The 21721-nt window shown below is 47.9% G+C and overlaps 1 protein-coding gene across 2 annotated transcripts in view; it reads left to right on the top strand.

Moving 5' to 3' along the window:
• The window catches only part of Cnga3 (cyclic nucleotide gated channel subunit alpha 3), a 46354-nt gene extending 25351 nt beyond the window's left edge, over positions 1 to 21003 (top strand). For both annotated transcript variants that reach the window (XM_076557480.1, XM_042266239.2), the window contains 4 exons: positions 3268 to 3447; positions 12614 to 12721; positions 16324 to 16430; positions 18599 to 21003. In XM_076557480.1, the coding sequence (XP_076413595.1) occupies positions 3268 to 3447; positions 12614 to 12721; positions 16324 to 16430; positions 18599 to 19998 (1795 nt within the window). In that variant the 3' untranslated portion in view covers positions 19999 to 21003. The remainder of the gene's footprint in view (positions 1 to 3267; positions 3448 to 12613; positions 12722 to 16323; positions 16431 to 18598) is intronic.
• Positions 21004 to 21721: the final 718 nt, after the last annotated feature.

Below are 21721 nucleotides of genomic sequence, written 5' to 3'. Positions count from 1 at the left end.
CGGAACAGTGTAAGGAGCAGAGCACCCTAAACTCTATCAGTGACTAACTTCTATCCTCTTGAGTCAGATGTTCTCAGCTCAGAAAAGTGGAAGAAAAATAGTTTTAGTTTGAAATTACTTTAATCAAAAATAGCATTGAGTGTTTCTCAGTCCTGGAGAAACTCAGAACAAATCCAAAACTGGGTAGCCAAGAGAGGACACTAGATGGGCGCAGTGATATGCTGAGGATGGTGTTTTCTGAAATAGTTCTGGAAGGTTTCTGAGTACGTCTAGACTCTGTAGCAGGCATCCTTGCAAAAGCACCCGACAGATTAGCAAATCTCTAAGCTCTACCTCCCTCTGAGGACGTCTGTATCTGGCTTTAACAGCAGTAGCACATGAAGAAAGTCATTCTGCCCTTCCGAGAGCCTCTTCTGAAAATGCTTCCAACAACGCTGGATCCATGGGTAGCTGGAGCTGTGTCGTTCCCAGCAGCCTTCTCATGGCAGGTGCTCCACGAATGCTGAGTTCATGGTTTTCCAGCAGTTTTCTTAAGCCAACACCACAGTCATACCATCTACAGTGTTAGCTAAGCTGATTGTCAAGCAAATGGATAAATGAATTTATTTAAGCATTTCCTTCTTTTAGTTATGTTTTTATTCCTTGTATTTTTAATTGTAGAAAATGTTATTCTACTCTGGAGTCTGTGTGTGTGTGTGTGTGTGTGTGTGTGTGTGTGTGTGTGTGTGTGTGTGTGTGTGTGAGAGAGAGAGAGAGAGAGAGAGAGAGAGAGAGAGAGAGAGAGAGAGAGAGAGAGAGATATTAGTATTATGTGTCTTTCTCAGTTGCTATTCACCTTAAGTCTCGCTGAATTTGAAGGTCACTGGCCTGAGTCACTGATCTCCAGAGATCCTCCTGTCTCTGTCCCTCAGTGCTGAGACAACAGACACATACCATCCCTGCTGACCTTTTCATGGGTGTTGGGATCCGAAACTGGGGTCTTCGTGCTTACTCAGCAAGGAATGTATTTACTAAGCCGTCTCCTCAGGCTCTCTGTCTTGATTTTTAAGGAGCCAGTTGTAGCTGGGTATTGAAATGGTTTTCAGTGTTTTGTGTTAATAAGACAAGTCTCTGGTTGCAAAGAAGAGAGCATCTTCAAGTCAGTGCAAATGAAAAGGCCTTATACTGGACGGGGCACTGTTTCAGGAGAGCCATGTGGTCTGTGGTAGAGATGGAGCCATGGAGGCAGAGGAGGGAGCTGGGAGGCAGCTGCCACCCCTCTCCTTGTCCCGCAGATTTTCATGGACTTTGTACCTTCTTCGACCTGTCTCCTTCCTTTCTGGCTCTCTTTGATCACACATCATCAGGCACAGGGCTGAAAATGACCTTGAGTGAAATACCCAACTGTAGCATCATGGGGCTGTCCATCCTTCAGAGGTAGGAGTGATGCACTGTGGGCCAGGTGTCTGACCCTACTTGCTGGAGCCGGAGAACAGGGAAATGACCTTTCTTCTATTTCCTTAGCAGAAGATAGGCAGGGACAGTATCCAGAGCTGAGAGCAGCTCCCACAGGCTCCTCAAAATATGTCTATGCAACCAATCTCAGCATTGTATGAGGGTTGCTTTCTTGCTTCAATATTGCAAGAGTATAATTAGGGTCAGGGTATTTAGCAATTCATGACTTGGTTGCAAGTTGCTTAGGGCTGATTGTATTAGGAACACCATCTGTGGAGGTCTTTATAGCTAAGGAGTGGAGGAAACCAGAGAGAAGCAAAATCAGAGAAACAGAGGCAAGGGGAAGGGAGGCTTGAGAGATGGCTCAACATTAAGAGCACCTGCTGCTCTTACAGGGTACCTGGGTTCAGTTCCCAGCACTCACATCAGCTGGCTCACAACACTCTTTGGGCAGCCGCGTAAATAGGGTGTAATATAAGCAGGTATGTATGTACACACACACACACACACACACACACACACACACACACACACACACAAATAAAGAGAGTAAAAGTCTAAAAGCAGAGAAATGGGTTTGAGCCTGTCTTTTCCTTCTCTGGTGGAAACACAGGAAGTGGGAGGCAGGGCAGGGGCAGGCTTCCAAGAATGTTCCAGCTGTGATAAGCTCTGGAGACATAGACTGCAGTATCAGGGACTGAGCCCATAGCCAACTCCACCAGGGTCTGATATTAGGATAGGGATCAGACACATTGCAAAGGTACTTCTGCACCAGCCCGAACAAAGTACTGGAGCTTATGGGAAAAAAACTAATAGAATACACTTGCGCCAGAGAGGGCAGGGGATGTGGACTCATGCTCTATGTGGATGCTTGTTCCTTTACACTTTGCTCTAAATCCTTATTTGAGGATCATATTCATTAGATTGTTCATTGTCTGAGAGAATACCTAACAAGAAGCCACTCAAGGGAAGGGGGTTTACTATGACTTACAATTCCATCACAGTGAGGGTGGCATGGGGCAGGAAGACAGCTGGCACACTGCGTATGCAGTTGAGAAGCGGAAAACAAAGGGAAGTGGAGCTGGGCATAAAACATCAAGGCCTGCCCCCCGCCCCGCCCAGTGACCCGCTTTCTCCAGCAAGGCTCTGCTTGCTAGTAGTTGCACAATCCTTCCAAACAATGTCAGCACCTGGAGACCACGTGTTCAAGCACATGAACCTATGGGGGACATTTCACATTTTAAGCCATGGGGACTGTATACTTTTACTGCTTCTATGCCTAGCAATATTCTTCAAAGGTTTTGGTTTGTAATTTTATGTGTGTGAGTGTTTTGCCTGGCATGTACGTATTGCGCCATATGAGTGTCTCGTGCCCACGGAGTTCAGACGAGAGCATCAGACCCCCTAGAAATGGAATTACACATGTTGTAAGCTGTTTGGAACCAAACCCAGATCCTCTTTAAGAGCAGCAAGTGCTCTTAACTGATGAGTTCTCGTTTAGCAACCCTAACAAGAGATCTGCTTTGGGCAAAAGGGATAATGAGTAGAAATGTTTGCCGATGCCCCATTGGAGGGAGCGTGGCTGTGGGGGAGTTTGAAGGTCAAGGCCATAATAAAGAGACAGCGTCATTTATCAGTGAGACTCTGCCCCACACTGGAGAGGAAAAGAAAGAAGGGAGAAAAAGGGACAGTAGATATAGAAGCCTGGGCCGCAGGCCCCCAGACTCACCTCCACTGGTCACCTCCGCGTCTTCTGGGCCCCTCCAGGCCAGGGGTGGGGGTGTCTTTTCTTGTCCTTTATTCTCTAGTCACTGTCTATCCTTCCTCTTCCAGAGTCTCACGACTTGTCATCTCACTTCGTGCGTGGGCTGCCAGGCACTTACACCAGGAAGACCAGAGACCTGATTCCTTCTTGGATCGTTTCCATGGAGCTGAGCTGAACGAGGTGTCCAGCCATGAAAGCAATGCCCAGCCCAACCCAGGTGGACAGGAACTACCAGACAGCGGGAAAGGGTAAGAAACAGAAAAGGGAAGAGGGCCATCTGCATACCAGCTGAACACCAGCTGCACATCACCTGCATACCAGCTGGACACCAGCTGGATACCAGCTGCATATCACCTGCATACCAGCTGAGACAGCTGAGAAGCACATAGATACAGGTTAGATACCCCAAGGAAACCCCAGTCACCATCCCTATGAGCCACTTCTTAAAGGAAGCCTATGTCCTTCAGGGAATACTACATGCTCTAACATTCCCCACCCAGAGTCCAGAAAGCCCTTGCACCAGAGTTCCCAGCCTCGTTTAAACCTGACCCCATCCTGCACAAAGCTCTCCAAACTCATCAGGAGTTTCTGACCTCAACCATCTCTCTCTACAAGGACCCTCACCCCAGATTGCATTATGACCCATCTTGCTCAAATGCAGGGCTGCGGGGGAGGGCTACATGTGTAGAGATGCATGCATTTACCTAGAAAGAAGGTCTATGGGTTGGTGTGATCTACCAGAAGAGCACTCATGTCATGTCAAGAAGTACTAGGTGGGGAGTGAGGGTAAGCACAGAGGAAGGAGAAGATGGAGAGATTGTTTGCTTCTGGTAGGAGTGTCTGTGGAGCCAAGGCTCCTGTGAACCTTCTTGCCTGGCCCAAACTCCCCTCCCCCAGGGAGCTGCCATTGTGCTCTTGGGTAGCACTTGCCTCTCTGCCTCTACCAACACACAGGAATCATTGCCTTTCTTATTTGTGAAAAGTATATCTATGGGGCTAGCCCACATCAAGGTCTTATATAGCCCACATCAGCTCACTAATCACTGAGCATCCAAAGATCTCTTTAGGATGTTCCTGTCAGTCAGGGAGAGAAGAAAGGTTGGACCTGGAGAGAAAGCTGACCTCCCCAGGTTCACAGGCAGGTGGATTCTCATCCAGAACTTGCTTTCTAGGAAGCAAGAAAATGATTTAAGCATTCTTTCTCTTCTGTCAGACCTCCTCTGAGTAACACTGAATTTAGTGAGATGTGAGCATGGATGTTGGAGACTGGATGGTCCTTGTATGGTTTGCTAAAGACACCACCGTCTGTTTTTGTGCTGGTGAGGAGAAAGGCTCAAGTGTGGGGCTTCTAAGAGAACATACAAAGCCCCCGAAGAGAGACACCAGTGAGATGTCAGGAGAAACCTCATGGATCTTTCTGGAACCTCCACTGTAGTTCCATGTTTGTATATGAGGGGGACATCTTAATACTGTAGGGCATGCAGGAGATTGTGGACTACAGATCCATTCCTAGAACAAGAGTGCAGGGGCCTGGGAGGTAGCTCTGCCAATCAAGTTCTTGTTTGGCAAGCTTGAGGACCTGAGTTCAGAGTGTGTGCCTTTCAAAAGCCAAGAGCCTAATGCTGGGGAGGCAGAGACAGGTGAATCCTTGAGGCTTACTGGCTGGCCAGCTTAACTCAGTGAGTTCCGGGTCAGTGAGAGACCCTGTCTTACCTAAGGTAGATAGGGCTAGGGTAGATGGCTCAGTGGTAAAGAGCACTGACTGCTGTTTCGGAGGACTCGGGTTTGATTCCCAGCGCCCACATGGTGGTGCACATGATATACAGATACACACGCAGGCAAAACACCTGTACGCATAAATAAAAACAAAGGAAACAAAGAAATAATGGTATGTGGTACTTGAAAAATGACACTGAGGTTGTCTTCTGACTTTCACATATGCGTGTGTGTGCACATTTGCATACATTCACACACATACATACACACATATCATACAAGTGTTCAGGGACTTCTCTTTGCAAGTGATTCTGCGGTAAACCCAGATTCAGTCTTCTGTACTGAAGAAAGGTGTCTTCAGTGTTCTATTGCTATGAAGAGCCACCATGACCAAGGCAACTCATTTAATTGGGGGGTTGGTTGCAGTTTCAGAGGATTGATCTATTATCATCATGGTGGGGAGCATGGAAGCAGGCAAGTGTGGTGCTGGAGGAGTAGTTGAGAGCTACACCATGATCCATATCTGGAAAGAGAGACTCTAGGCCTGGCATGTGCTTTTGAAACCTCAAAGCCCATCCCCAATGACACACTTTCTCCAACAAGGCCACACCTCCTAATCCTACTAATCCTAGAAAGAGTTCCACTTCTCAAACATATGAGCTTATGAGGACCATTCTTCTTCAAACCATCACAAAAGGTGTCAAGGTCTCCAGCTGAGGTTCAAAGGCCCCCTGGAGAGGCATGTTCACATGTGAGGTTCCACACAGGCTGCAGCTACAAACCCTTGTGGGTCCTGGGTGCTGGCTGGGATATGAGCAGAACAGCCCTTGGAGACCCTGGTGGAGTGTGGGGAGATAGAGAAACAGGAGAGATGACAAACGGGTCAGGTCAGGAGGCCTGAGGACTGGGGAGGTTTCCCTTGGGAAAGGCAGGGTCTCATACTCTGCCCTTCGAGTTCGAGCCTCAAACTCTATATTGTTGAAGACAACTTTCAGTTTCTGATCCTCCTGCCTCCACCTGCACGGTGTTGGGGTTTCCAGGGTGCATGGCCACACTGGGTTCTTGCAGTGCTGAAGAACAAACCCAAGGCTTTGTGGATGCTCAGTAAGCACTCAATAAACTGAGCTACACCCCAGCCCAGAAAAGAATTACTAGCCTTCTCTCTGTGCCTGAGCAGGATGGAGAGCTGGGTACCACAGCAGGCCCAGAGAAGGACACAGTGGGACCACTGCCCTCTGCGCTTGCTTGCTAGTCAGGTGAAGGAAGTCTGGACTTCCTACAGCTATCTGGACGGGCTCAATTTGTTTTGAGCAAACAAAGACTTCCTTGGTAATCTGATTAAATTATCTTCCGACAACTGTAGACTAATGGAGATGGATGCTATACTCAATGCATAATCCCAGTGTGGCCAAATAAGCGGAGGACTGGGTGAGAACCACTTAGGGCTAGACCAGAGATACCTGGCCACTCACCAGAAGGCTCAGAGTGGCAGCTGAATGTGATGATGCGGAGTCGGGGAGGGGGGGGGGGCGGCTTCATGAAGGAGGAGGATTTTGAATTTTTGGAGGCCAAGTCCCAACAGCAAAGCAAAATATCTACTGAGATACTGCCTCCAGGTGGATCTAGCATTGTGGAAGTAGGGCCACTGTACCCCAGGAGCTGGGTGTCTTCCCCACCGTCTTCCAGGGATTCCAAGGCATTGAGGAATGTTTAGATGAGTAGAACAACCCAGAAACAAGCAACTGAGGCCACATCTTAAATGGGGAGAGACCGTCTCCAGCAAAGATAGCCAGAACAGCATGAAAGAAGCACACTTAGGTGGGTGAGGCCTCACCAGCCACTGGCTCCCCGCATGGTCTCCTATAAGCCATCTACAGTGACTGCTGTGCAGTGACAAGGTACCCTTTTGGCTCTGTGAGACCCCCTGGCTTTCTTACCTCTGGTGTCAAAAGCTTGTCCTGGCAGCATCACTTGAGGATAAGACCTGTGGGATGCTGGGACAGGGAGCATCTAATATGCGTCAAACCAGCCCGGTCTTCACCACATTCCTGGGGAGATCCCCGACAGGGAGCCATAGGCCTGAAGCTGTGACGTTCCTGAAGGGGTTGGGAGCAGAGCGGGCATAAGCCTAAGCATGCAGATGTTTGCCGTTGGTTGATTTTCTGGCTGGCTGATTGGAAGAGAGAAGTTACTGTGACTAAATTTTTAAGAAACAGCACCCTGGAGAGCCAAATCTGGTCTGTGCAGGTGAGAATAGCAAGTAGCTGCTCCTTGGGTAGTGTGCTCCTTGGGTAGTGTGCTCCCTCCCCCCACAATGCAGAAGGTTCCAGACTCCATTCACCTGAAAAGCATGAAGTACAGAGGGCAGAGGTCCCACTGAGTCCTGCAGTGATAAAGACCTGCTCAGAGTTGAGTAAAAGAAAATTAAGTAGAATTTCAGGCTCAGAAACTGGATGGGATTCAAACCATTAATCCTTGTTTACCCAGAAGCCTGGATTTAACCAAGTGCTTTTTCTCTCTTCCCCCAAGCTTTTCCCCAGACTTAAGTACACACACACACACACACACACACACACACACACACACACACAGAGATACACACACATATACACACACAGACATGCACACACACATATACACACATGCACAGATATACACACACAGATACACATATATAGACATACACACACAGATACATACATACATACACACAGATACATACACACACACATACACACACACACACACACACACAGATACACAGACACAGACACACACACACACACACACACACTCAATCACTTTGCTCCTGACAATAACAATACCCTGTGAGCAGAAAGCCGTGAACAGAAAGGCTGGAGTTGCTGGCACCGTCACCTCAGGCAGAATGCACCTGAGTCATTGAAACCACTCCAGTTCCTGCGCTGCTGTGGTCCCTCTGCCTCCCCGCAGGGCCTGGCCCACGGCCAGAAATGATGCTAACACTTGCAACAACTAGCAGGGGGAGAGAGTACCCAAGCCCCAGCCAGGAATACTGGCTTTCACTTTCCCCAATCCCAGGAGCCACCCCCCCCACCACCCCTACTACCCCCACTACCTCCCCACTCCCCACCCCCCACCCCACCCTCCATCCCCCCACCCTCCATCCCCCCACCCCCACCCCCACTACCCCACTTTCCCCACTCCCCCACCCCGACTACCCCCCCCACCTCCCCACCCCCACTACCCCACTTCCCCCACTCCCCCACAACCCCACCACCCCCACCACCACACTACCCCCTCCACCCCCACTACTCCCCCACCCTCCCACCCCACTACCCCCCACCCCCCACCCCCACTATCCCACCACCCCACTCCTGCATAGAACCTGACTTTGCCTCTCTCTTCTACTCCTGCTTACCACCTTCTCCAAACCCAGGAAAGCCATTCTAGAATCCTTCCTTTGTTTGGAAACCCATCCTCAGGGGCAGAGGGGTAGAAGGGACAGGTCTGTATGACTTCTCTGAGGAACTCTTACTACTTCGTGTTCTTTGTTTTTCTCATCTAGAAAGCCAAGGGCTTTTGGGAGATAAATTCTTTCAGCTTTATTACCCTCCATCACTCCATATTCAAGGGTGCAGACTTGGAATTCCCTTGCAGAGCAGTGGGTGGTCTCCTTGGCTCTAAGCATGCATTTCCCACGATACAACCTTGAGGTCCTGGGAACCCGGGAAGTACCCTTGTTTTCCGGCCCATCTGAGCTAATCTTGAGGGAACCATCAGAGCAACCTAAGGAGAAAATTTGCTCCCTTGGCTGACCAGCCTCTTGAAAGGGTGACCTGCTGTGACCAGGTTCTGTCGCAGATCCTGAGCTGGCAGATAAGTTCAGTGTGTGAATTATCACAATGCCACACAAGGGTCTTGGGACTGTGTGAGTGAGAGTGAGTTCACCCATGAACGACAGTGGGCATGCATGGGCACACAGGTCCGTGGCTTCTGCCTCTTAGGAATGCCCTCACTGAAGATGGGGGGTGGGGGTCGGGGAGGGTGCATCAACATCAGAAAGAAATGCCAATCGCTTGACTTGCTGTTGACAAAGGGCCAGAGCTTGGTACTTATTTCTTCCCACTCCGTTCTTTGAGTATGACTTTAATTCCTTCTCACCGCAGATGACAGTTCTCTCTGGGCCTCTTTCTTCATGTCTCCTGCCCATTTCTAGAATGTTTATTTGGTCCCTAAGTATGGCATAACTTCTCCCTTTGGGATCAAATTGCTCTCAGCTCAAACCAGCGGTGTTTTACAAGTCTGTATATGATTTGGGGACAGTGATGGGTAGATATAGGCGCTCAGCCAGATGGTACTAGGCTATAGGTCCTCAACCATTGGGTAGCAGGGGCTTTGAAAAGCCAAAAGAGCCTCAAACACAGAGCCTCAAAGCCGGGCCAAAGAAATGCTGTGCAGCAGCAAGTGAGCCCAATAAGCTTGTGGGCAGCGCCCTCTGCTGGTGACACTCATTAAGACACCAGTGGTCAAAAACATTCCAGTAGATGTAAGAAGACAGAGGACTGGAGGGTGACTTCTCTTTTGTGCTTCTTGATTATCAAATTGAAGAACTCTTTGTCCTTATCCACTATCAAAAGAGAAGATTATTTTAAATATCTCAGTTCTGTTTCATCCACAATCCTGCCATCGGGTAGCCCCTAAACCAAACAGGATCTCGGAGCTGTAGCCTGTAACAGTTGGTTAGCATTTATGGCCAGACATGAGATACAATGGCAACTCAGTGGGCTGGAGCTTGGCATTTTGTCCTGTTTGAGTCAGGTGGTCATGTGTAGTTTGATCAATGAAACTTTCTGTGACTCCTTCTATGAAAGCGGGTTATAGAACTTCTTTGTGAAGGCATCCTCAAGCTTAAGTTGATTTAAAAAGTTTTTGAAAATGTACTTATGCCAGGCGGTGGTGGCGCACGCCTTTAATCCCAGCACTCGGGAGGCAGAGCCAGGCGGATCTCTGTGAGTTCGAGGCCAGCCTGAGCTACAGAGTGAGTTCCAGGAAAGGCGCAAAGCTACACAGAGAAACCCTGTCTCAAAAAAAAAAAAAAAAAAAAAAAGAAAGAAAAAGAAAAAAAAGAAAAAGAAAAAGAAAAGAAAAAAGAAAGGAAGGAAGGAAAGAAAGAAAGAAAGAAAGAAAGAGAGAAAGAGAGAAAGAGAGAAAGAGAGAAAGAGAGAAAGAGAGAGAGAGAGAAAGAAAATGTACTTATTGCCAAAACTTTGAAGGGTTAGGCTGGTAATCATGGCTCACACTGAGGATGGAAATGGTTCCAGAAACCAAGAAATGGCACAGCTGCTCCTGCTGCAGTGGCTTTTTCTTCTCCCTTTTCTTAATACGCCTAGGTCTATCAGCCTAGGGATGGTGCCACCCACAGTGGGCTGGCTCCCCCCACATCAATCACCAATTAAGACGATGCCTCACAGATGTGGCCACAGGCCAACCTGATCTGGGCAATCCCTCAACCCTGCCTTTCTTATACACCAGGCCCATCAGCTTAGGGTTGGTGCTGCCCACAGTGGGCTATGTCCTGGCACATCCATCATCAGTCAAGACAATTTCTCACAGGTGTGGCAGCAGGTCTGAATATCCCAATTCAGACTCCCTCAAATTACTCTGGGCTATCAAGTTAACAGGCAAACCTGACTAGGGCGACAGGTTCCAAGGATTTGAACAGTAGATGCTATTTTCTTCTTTTTTCTCTTCCTCCTTTTCCTTGCATGTGTATGTGTATGTTCTGTATCTGTGTGGGTGCACACAAAAGTGCATGTGGAAACCTGAAATGGAGTCAGGTTCTTTCTTCCATCACTCTCGACTGCATTTTCTGAAGTAGGGCCTCTCCCTGAACCCAGAGCTCACCAATTCTAAACCAGCTTGCTCCAGGCATGCCCTGTCTCTACTTCACGGGTATTGGGATCACAGGTAGTCATCATGTTTTCCCAGCTATTACATGGTTCTAGGTATCCAAACTCGGGACTCTACGCTTGTGCAGCAAGCACTTGGCCAATCCAGCCAGCATCACAGTCCTGCCAGAGTACCGTAAAGCTAGGAATAGCCGTGTATTGCAGCCAGCAAGAACATGGGAACTGTAGACCTCCAGGTGCAGGGAACTGAGTCCTGCCAACACTAAAAACAAGCAGGAAGCAGGAAAAAATGGCTCCTCTAAAACCTCCAGAAAAAAACAAAGCACTGTTTGGTTTTTCTCTGGTGAGACCCATTCTTGAATTTCTCTCTATAAATCTGCAAGATAACAGGATCATCTTTTAAACCACATGTTCTGATAGCACTGTGTACAAAACAAATTCAACTATTATTTAAAAGTCCTTAATGGTCTGCTTTTCTTGGTTTGGTTTGTTCTGGTTTGTCAGACAGTGTCCTAATTAGCTTCAGCTGTCAACTTGTCACAGCCCCAGAGTCATCTGAGGGAGTCGGAACTGGGGGATTGCCTAGATCAACTAGCCTTGTTGCCACATCTGTGAGGGATTGTCTTAGTTGATAGCTGATATGTGAGAATCCAGCCCACTGTGGGAAGCACTACCCCTATGCCGGTGGGCCTGGGTATTTGAGAAAGCTAGCTAAGCAAGTCAGAGAGAGAGAGAGAGAGAGAGAGAGAGAGAGAGAGAGAGAGAGAGAGAGAGAGAGAGAGAGAGATGCCTTCCTATGGTTTCTGCTCCAGGTTCCTGCCCTGCCCTGGAAGTTTAAGTGGAAATAAACTATTTTTTTTCTCCAATTTGCTTTAGGTCATAGTATTTATCACAGCAACAGAAAGCAGACTAGAATAGACAGGGTGTCCTGTGTAGTGAAGTGATCCTAATCCTCCTGCCTCAGTCTCTCAAGTGCTGAGGTCATAGGCAGGTACCTCCATACATGACCATTGCAGTTAGCTTTTTAACAGCACCTACTCAGCCATTTGGCATGACGTGTGATTTTAAAACCCTACATGACATTTCTACCTCTTATGTGAATTTCAGTTTATAACCCATTGCTTCAAAATGTCTCTGGCCTCGGGCTGTATGTAACTGTCCAGGGACTAGTGGAAGTGGATGATTAATTGTAAAACATTAGCTTGAGCCACTAATTTCTCAACACTTTAATGGAGAGTTTTACCTCAGACCTCTAGAAAATAATATAATCATGATAAAATCAGTGACTCCATCTTATCACAAACGCAGTGAGAGGTGGAGGGACCCAGAATGCTCTCCAGAGCTTCTAAGGTCAGTCTTGTGGAACCGCCTCGGAGACACTGGGTGCTGTCCACACTTCCAGCCTGAGTTATGCAGGAGGCATGGGTGGTCCCTGGGAACTGGCATTGCCACAAAGCTCTGCCCAAGAGTCAATTGCTCCTTCACAGGCACTCAGCCACATTGCCATGCTGCCTTTTTCTTCCTGGATGAATCCTGAAGGACAAGAATGATGCCATGGGGCATTTGGAAACACCATCATTAAGATTTTACAATCAATTATGGAGATTGGGACCTCCAAGACCATTCTGGCTCCCAGCCTGTCTTCCCCACAGAGGCATCCCATATGATCCCCTTGGAACTGAGAAGATCCTGTTGCGACCTCCACTTCTTCAACCTCAACCTAAAATTGCTCTCAGGTCACTGAGTTAAGACCTTTAGATCCCCCCAAAGGCTTTGCACACATAGCACTGTATGTCTGTGTTTCCAGAAGGAAGAAGGATGCCATTGTGGTGGACCCTTCCAGCAACATCTACTACCGCTGGCTGACCATCATTGCCTTTCCGGTCTTCTACAACTGGTGTCTACTTGTGTGCAGGTAGGAGCAGGGACATCATTCTAGGAGGCCAGGGTGCAGGGGCAGGAGGGGAGAGGGCAGCCAAGCCTAGGAGATGGAGTGCTGAGTCTCACCTGAGAGAGTTTCTCTCCTCTCAGCCACCAGGCTGCTTTGTTGCCGTAAGTCAGTGGTTCTCCACCTTCCTAATGCTGTGACCCTTTAATACAGTTTCTTGTGTTGTGGTGACCCCTCCCAACCATAAAATTACTTTGTTGCTATTTCATAGCTGTAATTTTGCTGCTGCTGCTCTGAATCATAATGTCAATATATTGGATATGCAGAATATTTGCTATGTGACCCCTGTGGGAGTTGTGACCCACAGGTTCTTTCCATCAGGAAAAACTGGATCATTTCCCAGTGGATTCTGAAGGTGCTCTGAACCACGGGTGGGCAGGGGCCTGAGCTTAAGATGGATGTTGAGGGTCCTGGCACTCGGAAGTCTGCATTTGGGTTGGATGAGGAATGGGCGGGGGCTGGTCACTGTTCTGAAGGGGTTAGGGAAGCATTTTGTGTGACCTTGCTACCAAGTAAGCATTCAGTGAAGGCGCAGCGGGGAGCATGGCTCTCTGAGGGTCAGTTCTGGGTCTCTGGTTTCCTAAGCACGTTGCCATGTTGGAATGAAAGCATGTTCTTCTGAAAGCAGACATGTGGGCTCCGGGGGTGCTCCTAGGTAAGCGTGTTAGAAGGAACTGTTGCTCTGCTGGAGGAGGTCAGAGACACTCAAGGTTTCCCTGGGTGAGCTAGCTGGTTAAAAAAAAAAAAGAGAGAACACAGCAGGATCCTTGCTAGCAAGTGGGTTGGGGTAGCCTGGGCTCTGAGGGTGCAGAGATTGGAGCCACAGGGCTGAACTGGAACTTTCTTCTTCTTTTCTTTCTTTCTTTCTTTCTTTCTTTCTTTCTTTCTTTCTTTCTTTCTTTCTTTCTTTCTTTCTTTCTTTCTTTCTTTCTTTCTTTCTTTTCCTAGACAGGGTTTCTCTGTGTAGCTTTGGAGCCTGTCCTGGAACTCACTCTGTCGCCCAGGCTGGCCTCAAACTCACAGGCGATCTGCCTGCCTCTGCCTCCCGAGTGCTGGGATTAAAGGCGTGCGCCACCACCGCCTGGCAAGCTATAACTTTCTAGTAAGCATTTTTTCCCCCTGGGAAGACTGCTGCTGTGGGTACAGGGGCAGGATGCTCCCCACCCCAGAGGATAGGGGCGGCTTTCCTAAGCAAGCCTGCAGGGTGTACCTGCAGAGGGAACCATGTAGGCCTTTGGAGCACTCTTAAAAGACATTGCTGGTCAAGGAAGCAGGTGAAGGGGCTCCTTCCCTGAGCTAGTCTCCAGGGGACAGGCTGCTGAGTGGATGTGAGACTTCACTGCTTCTCTCTGAAGGTGAAGGAGAGGTTTGGAGGCCTTCTTAGCAGGACTACATGACAAGGACACAGGGTTCATTGCTCCACCTAGAGGAGGCACAGGGCTTAAGATGTCCCTAAGTAAGCCTACAAGGAAGCCAGGCAGTGGCAGGTCTCTGTACTGTGAAGTAAGCTGGGCAGGGGACAGAGCATCTCCTGAGCCAACCAGGATGCAGCTCTTTGAGGATGACTGCACCTTCCGGTTTACCGTGATGCAGGAGGGTCCTCGTCTGAGAGTAGACAGTGGGCCCTGGGATGTTCCTGGGAAAGCCTGCAAGGCAGACATGGCTGCTCTGGGAGGCTGTGCAGTGACTTTTGGGACGTTCCTGACCATGCTTCTCAAGTAGGTGCAGAGAAGACCGATGGTACCTGCAGTTAGCCAGCTTTCCATTGATATGACCAAAGACCCAAGGTAAACAATGTAAAAGAAAGGAAAATTATTCTGGTTCAGAGTTTCAGAGTTGAGACAATAGTTACTCAGTGTCGTTGTTCTGGGCCACTGACAAAACATGATATCATCACAGTGAAGATGTAAAAATAGAGGAAGGGACCAGGCAGAATCCCAGTATTCCTTTTAAGGCAAACCCCTTGACCTAACTTCCACTACTAACAGGCACTACTAACTAACCATTCTACCACCTCCCAGTCATGCTACAGACTGGTGGCCAAGCCTTTAGCACATTAGCCTTTGGGGGGACATTTGCCATCCAAAGCCTGACACCATACCAGTGAAGTGGAAGCTTGGGCATTATGTCTCCACCCATCTGAGGGTCCGTGAGGCTGGTGAAAGGGAAAGGAACATGGGAGGGCCCTTCCTGGCAACGGGCAAGGTGGCAGCACTGATCGCAACATGTGATCTAGACTCTGGGAACACAGGTGTCAGCCAAGGTTCTTTTCCAGTGTACAGAAGACTTGAATGGCTGGGCAGCCTGATGTTCTTTGGAGGCGAGGAGGAAAGCTTGGGGTGCTCAGTCTGTGTGAGAAACAGCAAACACGAAGAGGTAAAAGGTAGAGAAATACTTACTGGCTTATTTAAGTTGGAATCTAACTCTAGAAAGGACAGGTTCTTGATCCCTTTACCTAACATTAATACCAGTTTTTTGTTTGATTTTTGATTGATAGAATGATTGATTGATTGATTGATTGATTGATTGATTGATTGATTGATTGATTGATTGATTGGGTGGGTAGGTGGCTGGTTGGTTGGTTGGGTGGTTGGTTGGGTAGGTGGCTGGTTGGCTGGTTGGGTGGGTGGGTAGGTGGGTGGTTTGTTGGAATGTTTATTTGTTTTGAGTTCTAGCACCAAACTTTACGCACACTACATATCTAACTCCCCAGCTCTTCTTCCTAGGAGACCAGTGACTGTAGGGACAACACAGCTTCTCGGACCCTGGAGTGATTCCACTGCGTTGTCATGGGACAGACTTTTCCTGGACACACACACACACACACACACACACACACACACACCCCTACTAACTGCAGAAAGGGACCCCATGGCAGATCAAAGTAATGATTGCACAGAAGTCCAACTTGGTGAACCAATGAGTTTTATTGAGGTTACTTACGGGAGTATGGGTGAGGGATGACTTACAGGGGCAGAAATGACGGCTGCATCACCAAAACCCACCCCATCGTGGGCGACAGCTCATGAAAGCCGGGAGCACACTGCCCAGCCTGCAGGTGTCTCAGCAGGTTGGAGAGTCCTTTCCCAGTGTCTCTGTTGATCTGAGTCTCTTCAGGCAGCGAGTCCAGTCTTGGCTTCTTCTAAGAGGTTCCACTGGTCTCTGCTTCTTCCAGGCTGCTTGACGTGTCTGAGAATTTCCCTTGCAGCTTGGCTTGTCTGAGTGTGATTCTCAGCAGGCTCTACTGTTTATATACGCTTTGGGGAGAGAGATCCTAGTGAATAAGGGCTTCTTGAAGCTACTTCGAGTTGTTTACTTCCTGTCTTAATAAGTTTCCATGCAGTGTTTCACCTCCCTTTAGAACATCCGCTGTTTCACCTCTCTATAAAACTCTTATTTTAAGAAGATTCCTTCCAAGATGGAAGGTTTTAACCTCAGTGGAAACTGCTACCCTGTATGTGTAACCCTACAGGTTGAACTGCTACTGGATACAATGTATCTATTCACACTCCAGGGAGGGAGGGGTCTATGCTCTGACACTTGTCGCATCTCATACTTGGCTTCTTCAGGGCCTGTTTTGATGAGCTTCAGTCAGAGCACCTGATGCTGTGGCTGGTCCTGGACTACTCTGCAGATATCCTTTATGTTGTGGACATGCTGGTTCGAGCCCGGACAGGTGAGTGGGCCCCAAGCCCAAGGACTTAACTAGGCCAAGTGACAGACCCTCAGTAGGGGCACCACAGGTTACTCAGGAAGATTCATGGTAGTGGACTGGATGTTGCCTATCTTTGACCAAGATGTGCCTGGGAGATCTGGAGCCCGAAACACAGAGTAGGTGCTGGTATCATGATGCTCAGTATGCTAAATCCTTCAATGAGACCTGAGCAGGCATTAAGACACCTGAGTTCTGGGGTCTGCTGTCACAATGTTCTATGAACAAGTCAAGATGGCTCTCTGGACCTCATTTTTGTCACCCGTGACATAAGGCTAAGCGGCCATCACAAAAGACATTTTCATTACTGACTGTGAGGTGGCACTCAGTTCAGAATGGGAATTCCTCTCCTCAGAGGCATGGAAGATCCAGAAACCACTACTCTATTGCTCTCAGAGGAGTTTTACGATTTATTTCTATTATAATTTTTAACGATCTTATTTTATTTTTAATTAAGTACTGTGTGTGTCTGTGAGCGGGTTTGTGCATATGAGTGTATTGCCTATGGAAGCCAAAAGAGGGCATCAGACCCCCAAGGAGCTAGAGTTACAGACATTTGTGAGCCACCTGAGATATGGGTGCTGGGGACTGAATTCAGGTCCTCTGAAAGAGCAGTAAGTGCTCATAACTGCTGAGTCATCTCTCCAGCCCCTCAAAGAGTTTTTAACATGGTTGTCTTCACCTTACTGATTCATAAACCAAGGCCCTCCGTCTGTATTCACACAGCAGTCAGGCCAGACTGGCAAACCCTGTTTCCAATCTCACTGGTACCCAGCATCTTAACTTGGAAGACCTCCAACACACAGCTTGAGGTTGGCATGGATGACCTCTGATGCAGTGGGACTAGCATATATAGACACAGTGGCCTGTGAGTGGCCACTGAGATCCTGCCCTTTGTCTCACACAAGCTTCAGTGGAACAATGTGTCCTCACTCAGAAATCAACTCTACCTCCTCTTGTACTTGGGCACTGTCCTTGGCAATGCCAGATTCAGCAGGAAGTGGGGGAGGGAGAGGTCAAGAAACGAGGTGGCCATGATCACTGTCCAAAAGGAAAAGATCTTCAGACTTGGGAGAATCATAAAATAGTGAGGAGTCCAAAAGCCAGGACACTACACAAGGCACTCCATAAACACAGGCACCAGTACCAAAGGTATCAAATCCTGGACCTGGAGATCCAATTAACTGAATAGAAAATACTTGACAAAAAATTCTGTGATGAACACTTAGAGGTTTTAGTCTTCCTTGTCAATTATCCCCACACAGCACAACCTGACCTCATAGCATTTATGCTGTATGTATTGGGTCCTATAAGGAATCTAAAGAGGATTTTAAAATAATCAGGAGGATATGCATGGGTAATGTGCGAATATGACATCATCCTCTGGAAGATATTTAAGCATCTAAGGATTTTGGTTTTTTGGGGAGGAAAGAGGTTAAGAGGATCATGGAACCAGTCCCCTGTGGATCCAGAAGGGCAATTATTTAACAAGAATGACCTGAGGAATAAGGAGGTTGAAACTTATATGAGTCAGCAGCAGCAATACCTTGAACTTGTAAAAGTGCCTGATGGCTTCAGCTCTGGGGGACAAGCCCAGCACTGTTTCACTGAACACCATTACTAGTGAGACCATTTTGGTAGACTTTTATCTGCATTTTTGAAGTTTGATGATTAATATTTCCAAGCATGTACAAAAAGTAGAGAGACTAGCATTAGGAATGCTTATGTTCCTTCACCCAATCTCAATAGGCACACTCTCTAATATCTGTCTTTTAAGACTTAATCTTCATCCTTTGCTATCATCTAATATCCAGTCTGTTTTCAAAGTTACACAATTGAATTAGAATTTTTAAACCTGAAGAGAGAACTGGGAATATTGCTCAGTTATAGAACCCTAGCTTATGCAAGGCCCTGGGCTCAGTTCCCAGCAGAGAAAAAAATTAAACAGAAGAGATTAGAACATTATAGAAAAAAAACACCAGAGTGAGTTTCAGCATTAGTATGTCATATCTGATATTGTTTCTATCATATACACATCACTGTCTGTTGTGCAACCATGATGGCAAAGATCTTTCTATAGCCAGTTTAAGCCTCTTTGATGCCCAAGTGACCTCCCCCTTCTCCCTCCTTAGGTTTCCTTGAGCAAGGCTTAATGGTCAGGGATACCAAGAGGCTGTGGAAACATTACACAAGGACCTTGCACTTCAAGCTGGACATCCTGTCTCTCATCCCCACAGACCTGGCTTATTTAAAGTTGGGCATAAACTACCCGGAACTGAGGTTCAACCGTCTACTAAGGTTCTCTCGACTTTTTGAATTCTTTGACCGCACAGAGACAAGGACCAACTACCCCAATGTGTTCAGGATAGGGAACTTGGTTCTGTATATCCTCATCATCATCCACTGGAATGCCTGCATCTACTTTGCCATTTCCAAGTCCATTGGTTTTGGGACAGACTCTTGGGTCTATCCAAACATCTCCAAGCCAGAGTATGGGCGTCTCTCCAGGAAGTACATTTATAGTCTCTACTGGTCTACCTTGACCCTGACCACCATTGGTGAGACCCCACCCCCTGTGAAAGATGAGGAGTATCTCTTTGTGGTCATAGACTTTCTGGTGGGTGTTCTGATCTTTGCCACTATAGTAGGCAATGTGGGCTCCATGATTTCCAACATGAATGCTTCAAGAACAGAGTTCCAGGCTAAGATTGACTCCATCAAGCAGTACATGCAGTTCCGGAAGGTAACTAAGGACTTGGAGACTCGGGTTATCCGGTGGTTTGACTATCTGTGGGCTAACAGGAAGACAGTGGATGAAAAGGAAGTGCTCAAGAATCTCCCAGACAAGCTGAAGGCTGAGATCGCCATCAACGTGCACCTGGACACCCTGAAGAAAGTCCGAATCTTCCAGGACTGTGAGGCAGGGCTGTTGGTGGAGCTGGTGCTGAAGCTGCGTCCCACTGTGTTCAGCCCTGGCGATTACATATGCAAAAAGGGGGACATTGGACGGGAGATGTACATCATCAAGGAGGGCAAGCTGGCTGTGGTGGCCGATGATGGGGTCACCCAGTTTGTGGTCCTCAGTGATGGCAGCTACTTTGGGGAGATCAGCATCTTAAACATCAAGGGGAGCAAGTCAGGGAACCGCAGGACGGCCAACATCAGGAGCATTGGCTACTCAGACCTGTTCTGCCTCTCCAAGGACGATCTGATGGAGGCCCTCACTGAATACCCAGATGCTAAGAAGGCCCTGGAGGAAAAGGGTCGGCAGATTCTGATGAAGGACAACTTAATTGATGAGGACCTGGTCAAGGCCAGGGCAGATACCAGAGACATTGAGGAGAAGGTGGAATACCTGGAGTCATCCTTGGACACCCTGCAGACAAGGTTTGCACGACTCCTGGCTGAGTACAGTGCCTCCCAGATGAAGCTGAAACAGCGCCTCAGCCAGCTGGAGAGCCAGATGAGTGTGAGGGGGCGTGGCTTCTCACCTGACGGGCAGACTTCCAGGGATGCTTCAAAGACAGAGTGAGAGATGCAGGTGGCTGTCGGCCTCCTGCCTCCCAGGGCCAGCTGTCAATGAGACACTGCAGCTGCATGGGACAGGGCTTGGCTGGGGATTTACCCCAGTGCTAGTCATCCTTTGCAAGTGGTGTGACTGTGCAAGAGAGAGCCTTGATTTCCTCATCTAGGAAATGGGACTCATGGGTGTCGGCTCCAGCTCCAGATTATCATAAGGTCTACATGACACAAGGATAGAGGTGGGGCTTTGGAAAGAGTGAAGTGTTCCCATTCATGTGTATGATAGTATGCGTACAGGATATGTGGGTATGTGCAGTTGCCTGTGGAGGCCAGACAAGGGTGTTGGATCCACTAGGCTGGAGTTATATACTGTTGTAAGCTGCCCAGTATGGGTGCTGGGATCCAGACTTAGTTAAGGTTACTATTACTATGACCAAAGACCTTAACCAAAAGCAAGTTGGGGAGGGAAAAGTTTATTTGGCTTACACTTCCACATCATAGTCCATCACTGAAGAAAGTCAGGGCAGGAATCCAAACAGGGCAGGAACCTGGAGGAAACTGATGCTGCCATGGGTGGGTAATACTTACTGGCTTGTTCTTCATAGCTTGCTAATCCTGCTTTCTTATAGAACCCAGGACCAACAGCCTAGGAGTGAGTGGTTCCATCTACAATGGGCTGGGCCCTCCTACATCCATCACTAATTAAGAACATGTAATTAAGAAAATGTTTTACAGGCTTGCTGACAGCGGGATCTTATGGACAAATTTTCTCAATTGAGGCTCCCTTCTCAGATGACTCTAGCTTGTGTCAAGTTGAGATAAAACAAACAAACAAACAAACAAACAAACAACAACAACAAAAAAAACCCAACCAGCACAGATCCAAACTCGTAGCCCTTCCCATCTTTGTTGAAGTGAAGGTCTTGCTGTGTTGCTCAGTCTAACCTTCGACTCCTGTTTCCACAGCAGCCTCTCAAGAAGCAGGGACCAAAGGCACATTCCACTGTTTGAAGCCCAATTTTTTTTTTTTTTTTTTTTTTGTGTGTGTGTGTGTGTGTGTGTGTGAGAGAGAGAGAGAGAGAGAGAGAGAGAGAGAGAGAGAGAGAGAGAAATCCATGAGGAGATGATTAAGCCTAAGCCTAGCTTTCTTATAAATAGATGTTTGTTTATTCTCCTCTCCCAATCTTACTCCATCACTATCTAATTGTGAAAACACAAAAGGGTGGGGATCTAGGTCAATGATAGATAAAGCACTTCCCTAGTGTGTGCAACAGCTCTGGGCTCAAACCCTAGTTCCTCCAAACACAAACTGAACAAAACCAAGAACACAGCAGGAGGCTATAAACACAAGCTTGTAACCTAAGTTCAACTTTACACAGGGCAGTTGGGGCTGTCTCTGAGCCTGGCATCTCCCCACAGGAGTGCTTACTGGGACCCTGGAAACCTTGGCTTTGTAGTATCACGGCATTGTGAGATGGAGAGGCCTTCAAATCAGGGACACAAATCTAGGCTCCCTGCCATCCAGTCACTGTGACATCTGTCCTCTTGATGGGACAGCATGTCTTATTTCTTCTCACTTGCCAATAGATTGAAAGATACCTTCCTGTTATCCTAGAAGTCAGACCTTTGAGTGAGGGCCTCTCCTGGACCCCAGTGATAGAGTAACAATATAGCAATTGGCAAGCATAGAGGGTTGGGCAATATCTAAAAAGGGGCATTGCATAGTTAGACTA

Source organism: Peromyscus maniculatus, chromosome 21, assembly GCF_049852395.1.
Source record: "Peromyscus maniculatus bairdii isolate BWxNUB_F1_BW_parent chromosome 21, HU_Pman_BW_mat_3.1, whole genome shotgun sequence".
Classification (NCBI taxonomy): Eukaryota; Metazoa; Chordata; class Mammalia; order Rodentia; family Cricetidae; genus Peromyscus; species Peromyscus maniculatus.
Note: the sequence above shows the minus strand (reverse complement) of the source record. Positions and strands in the feature narration are given on the sequence as shown.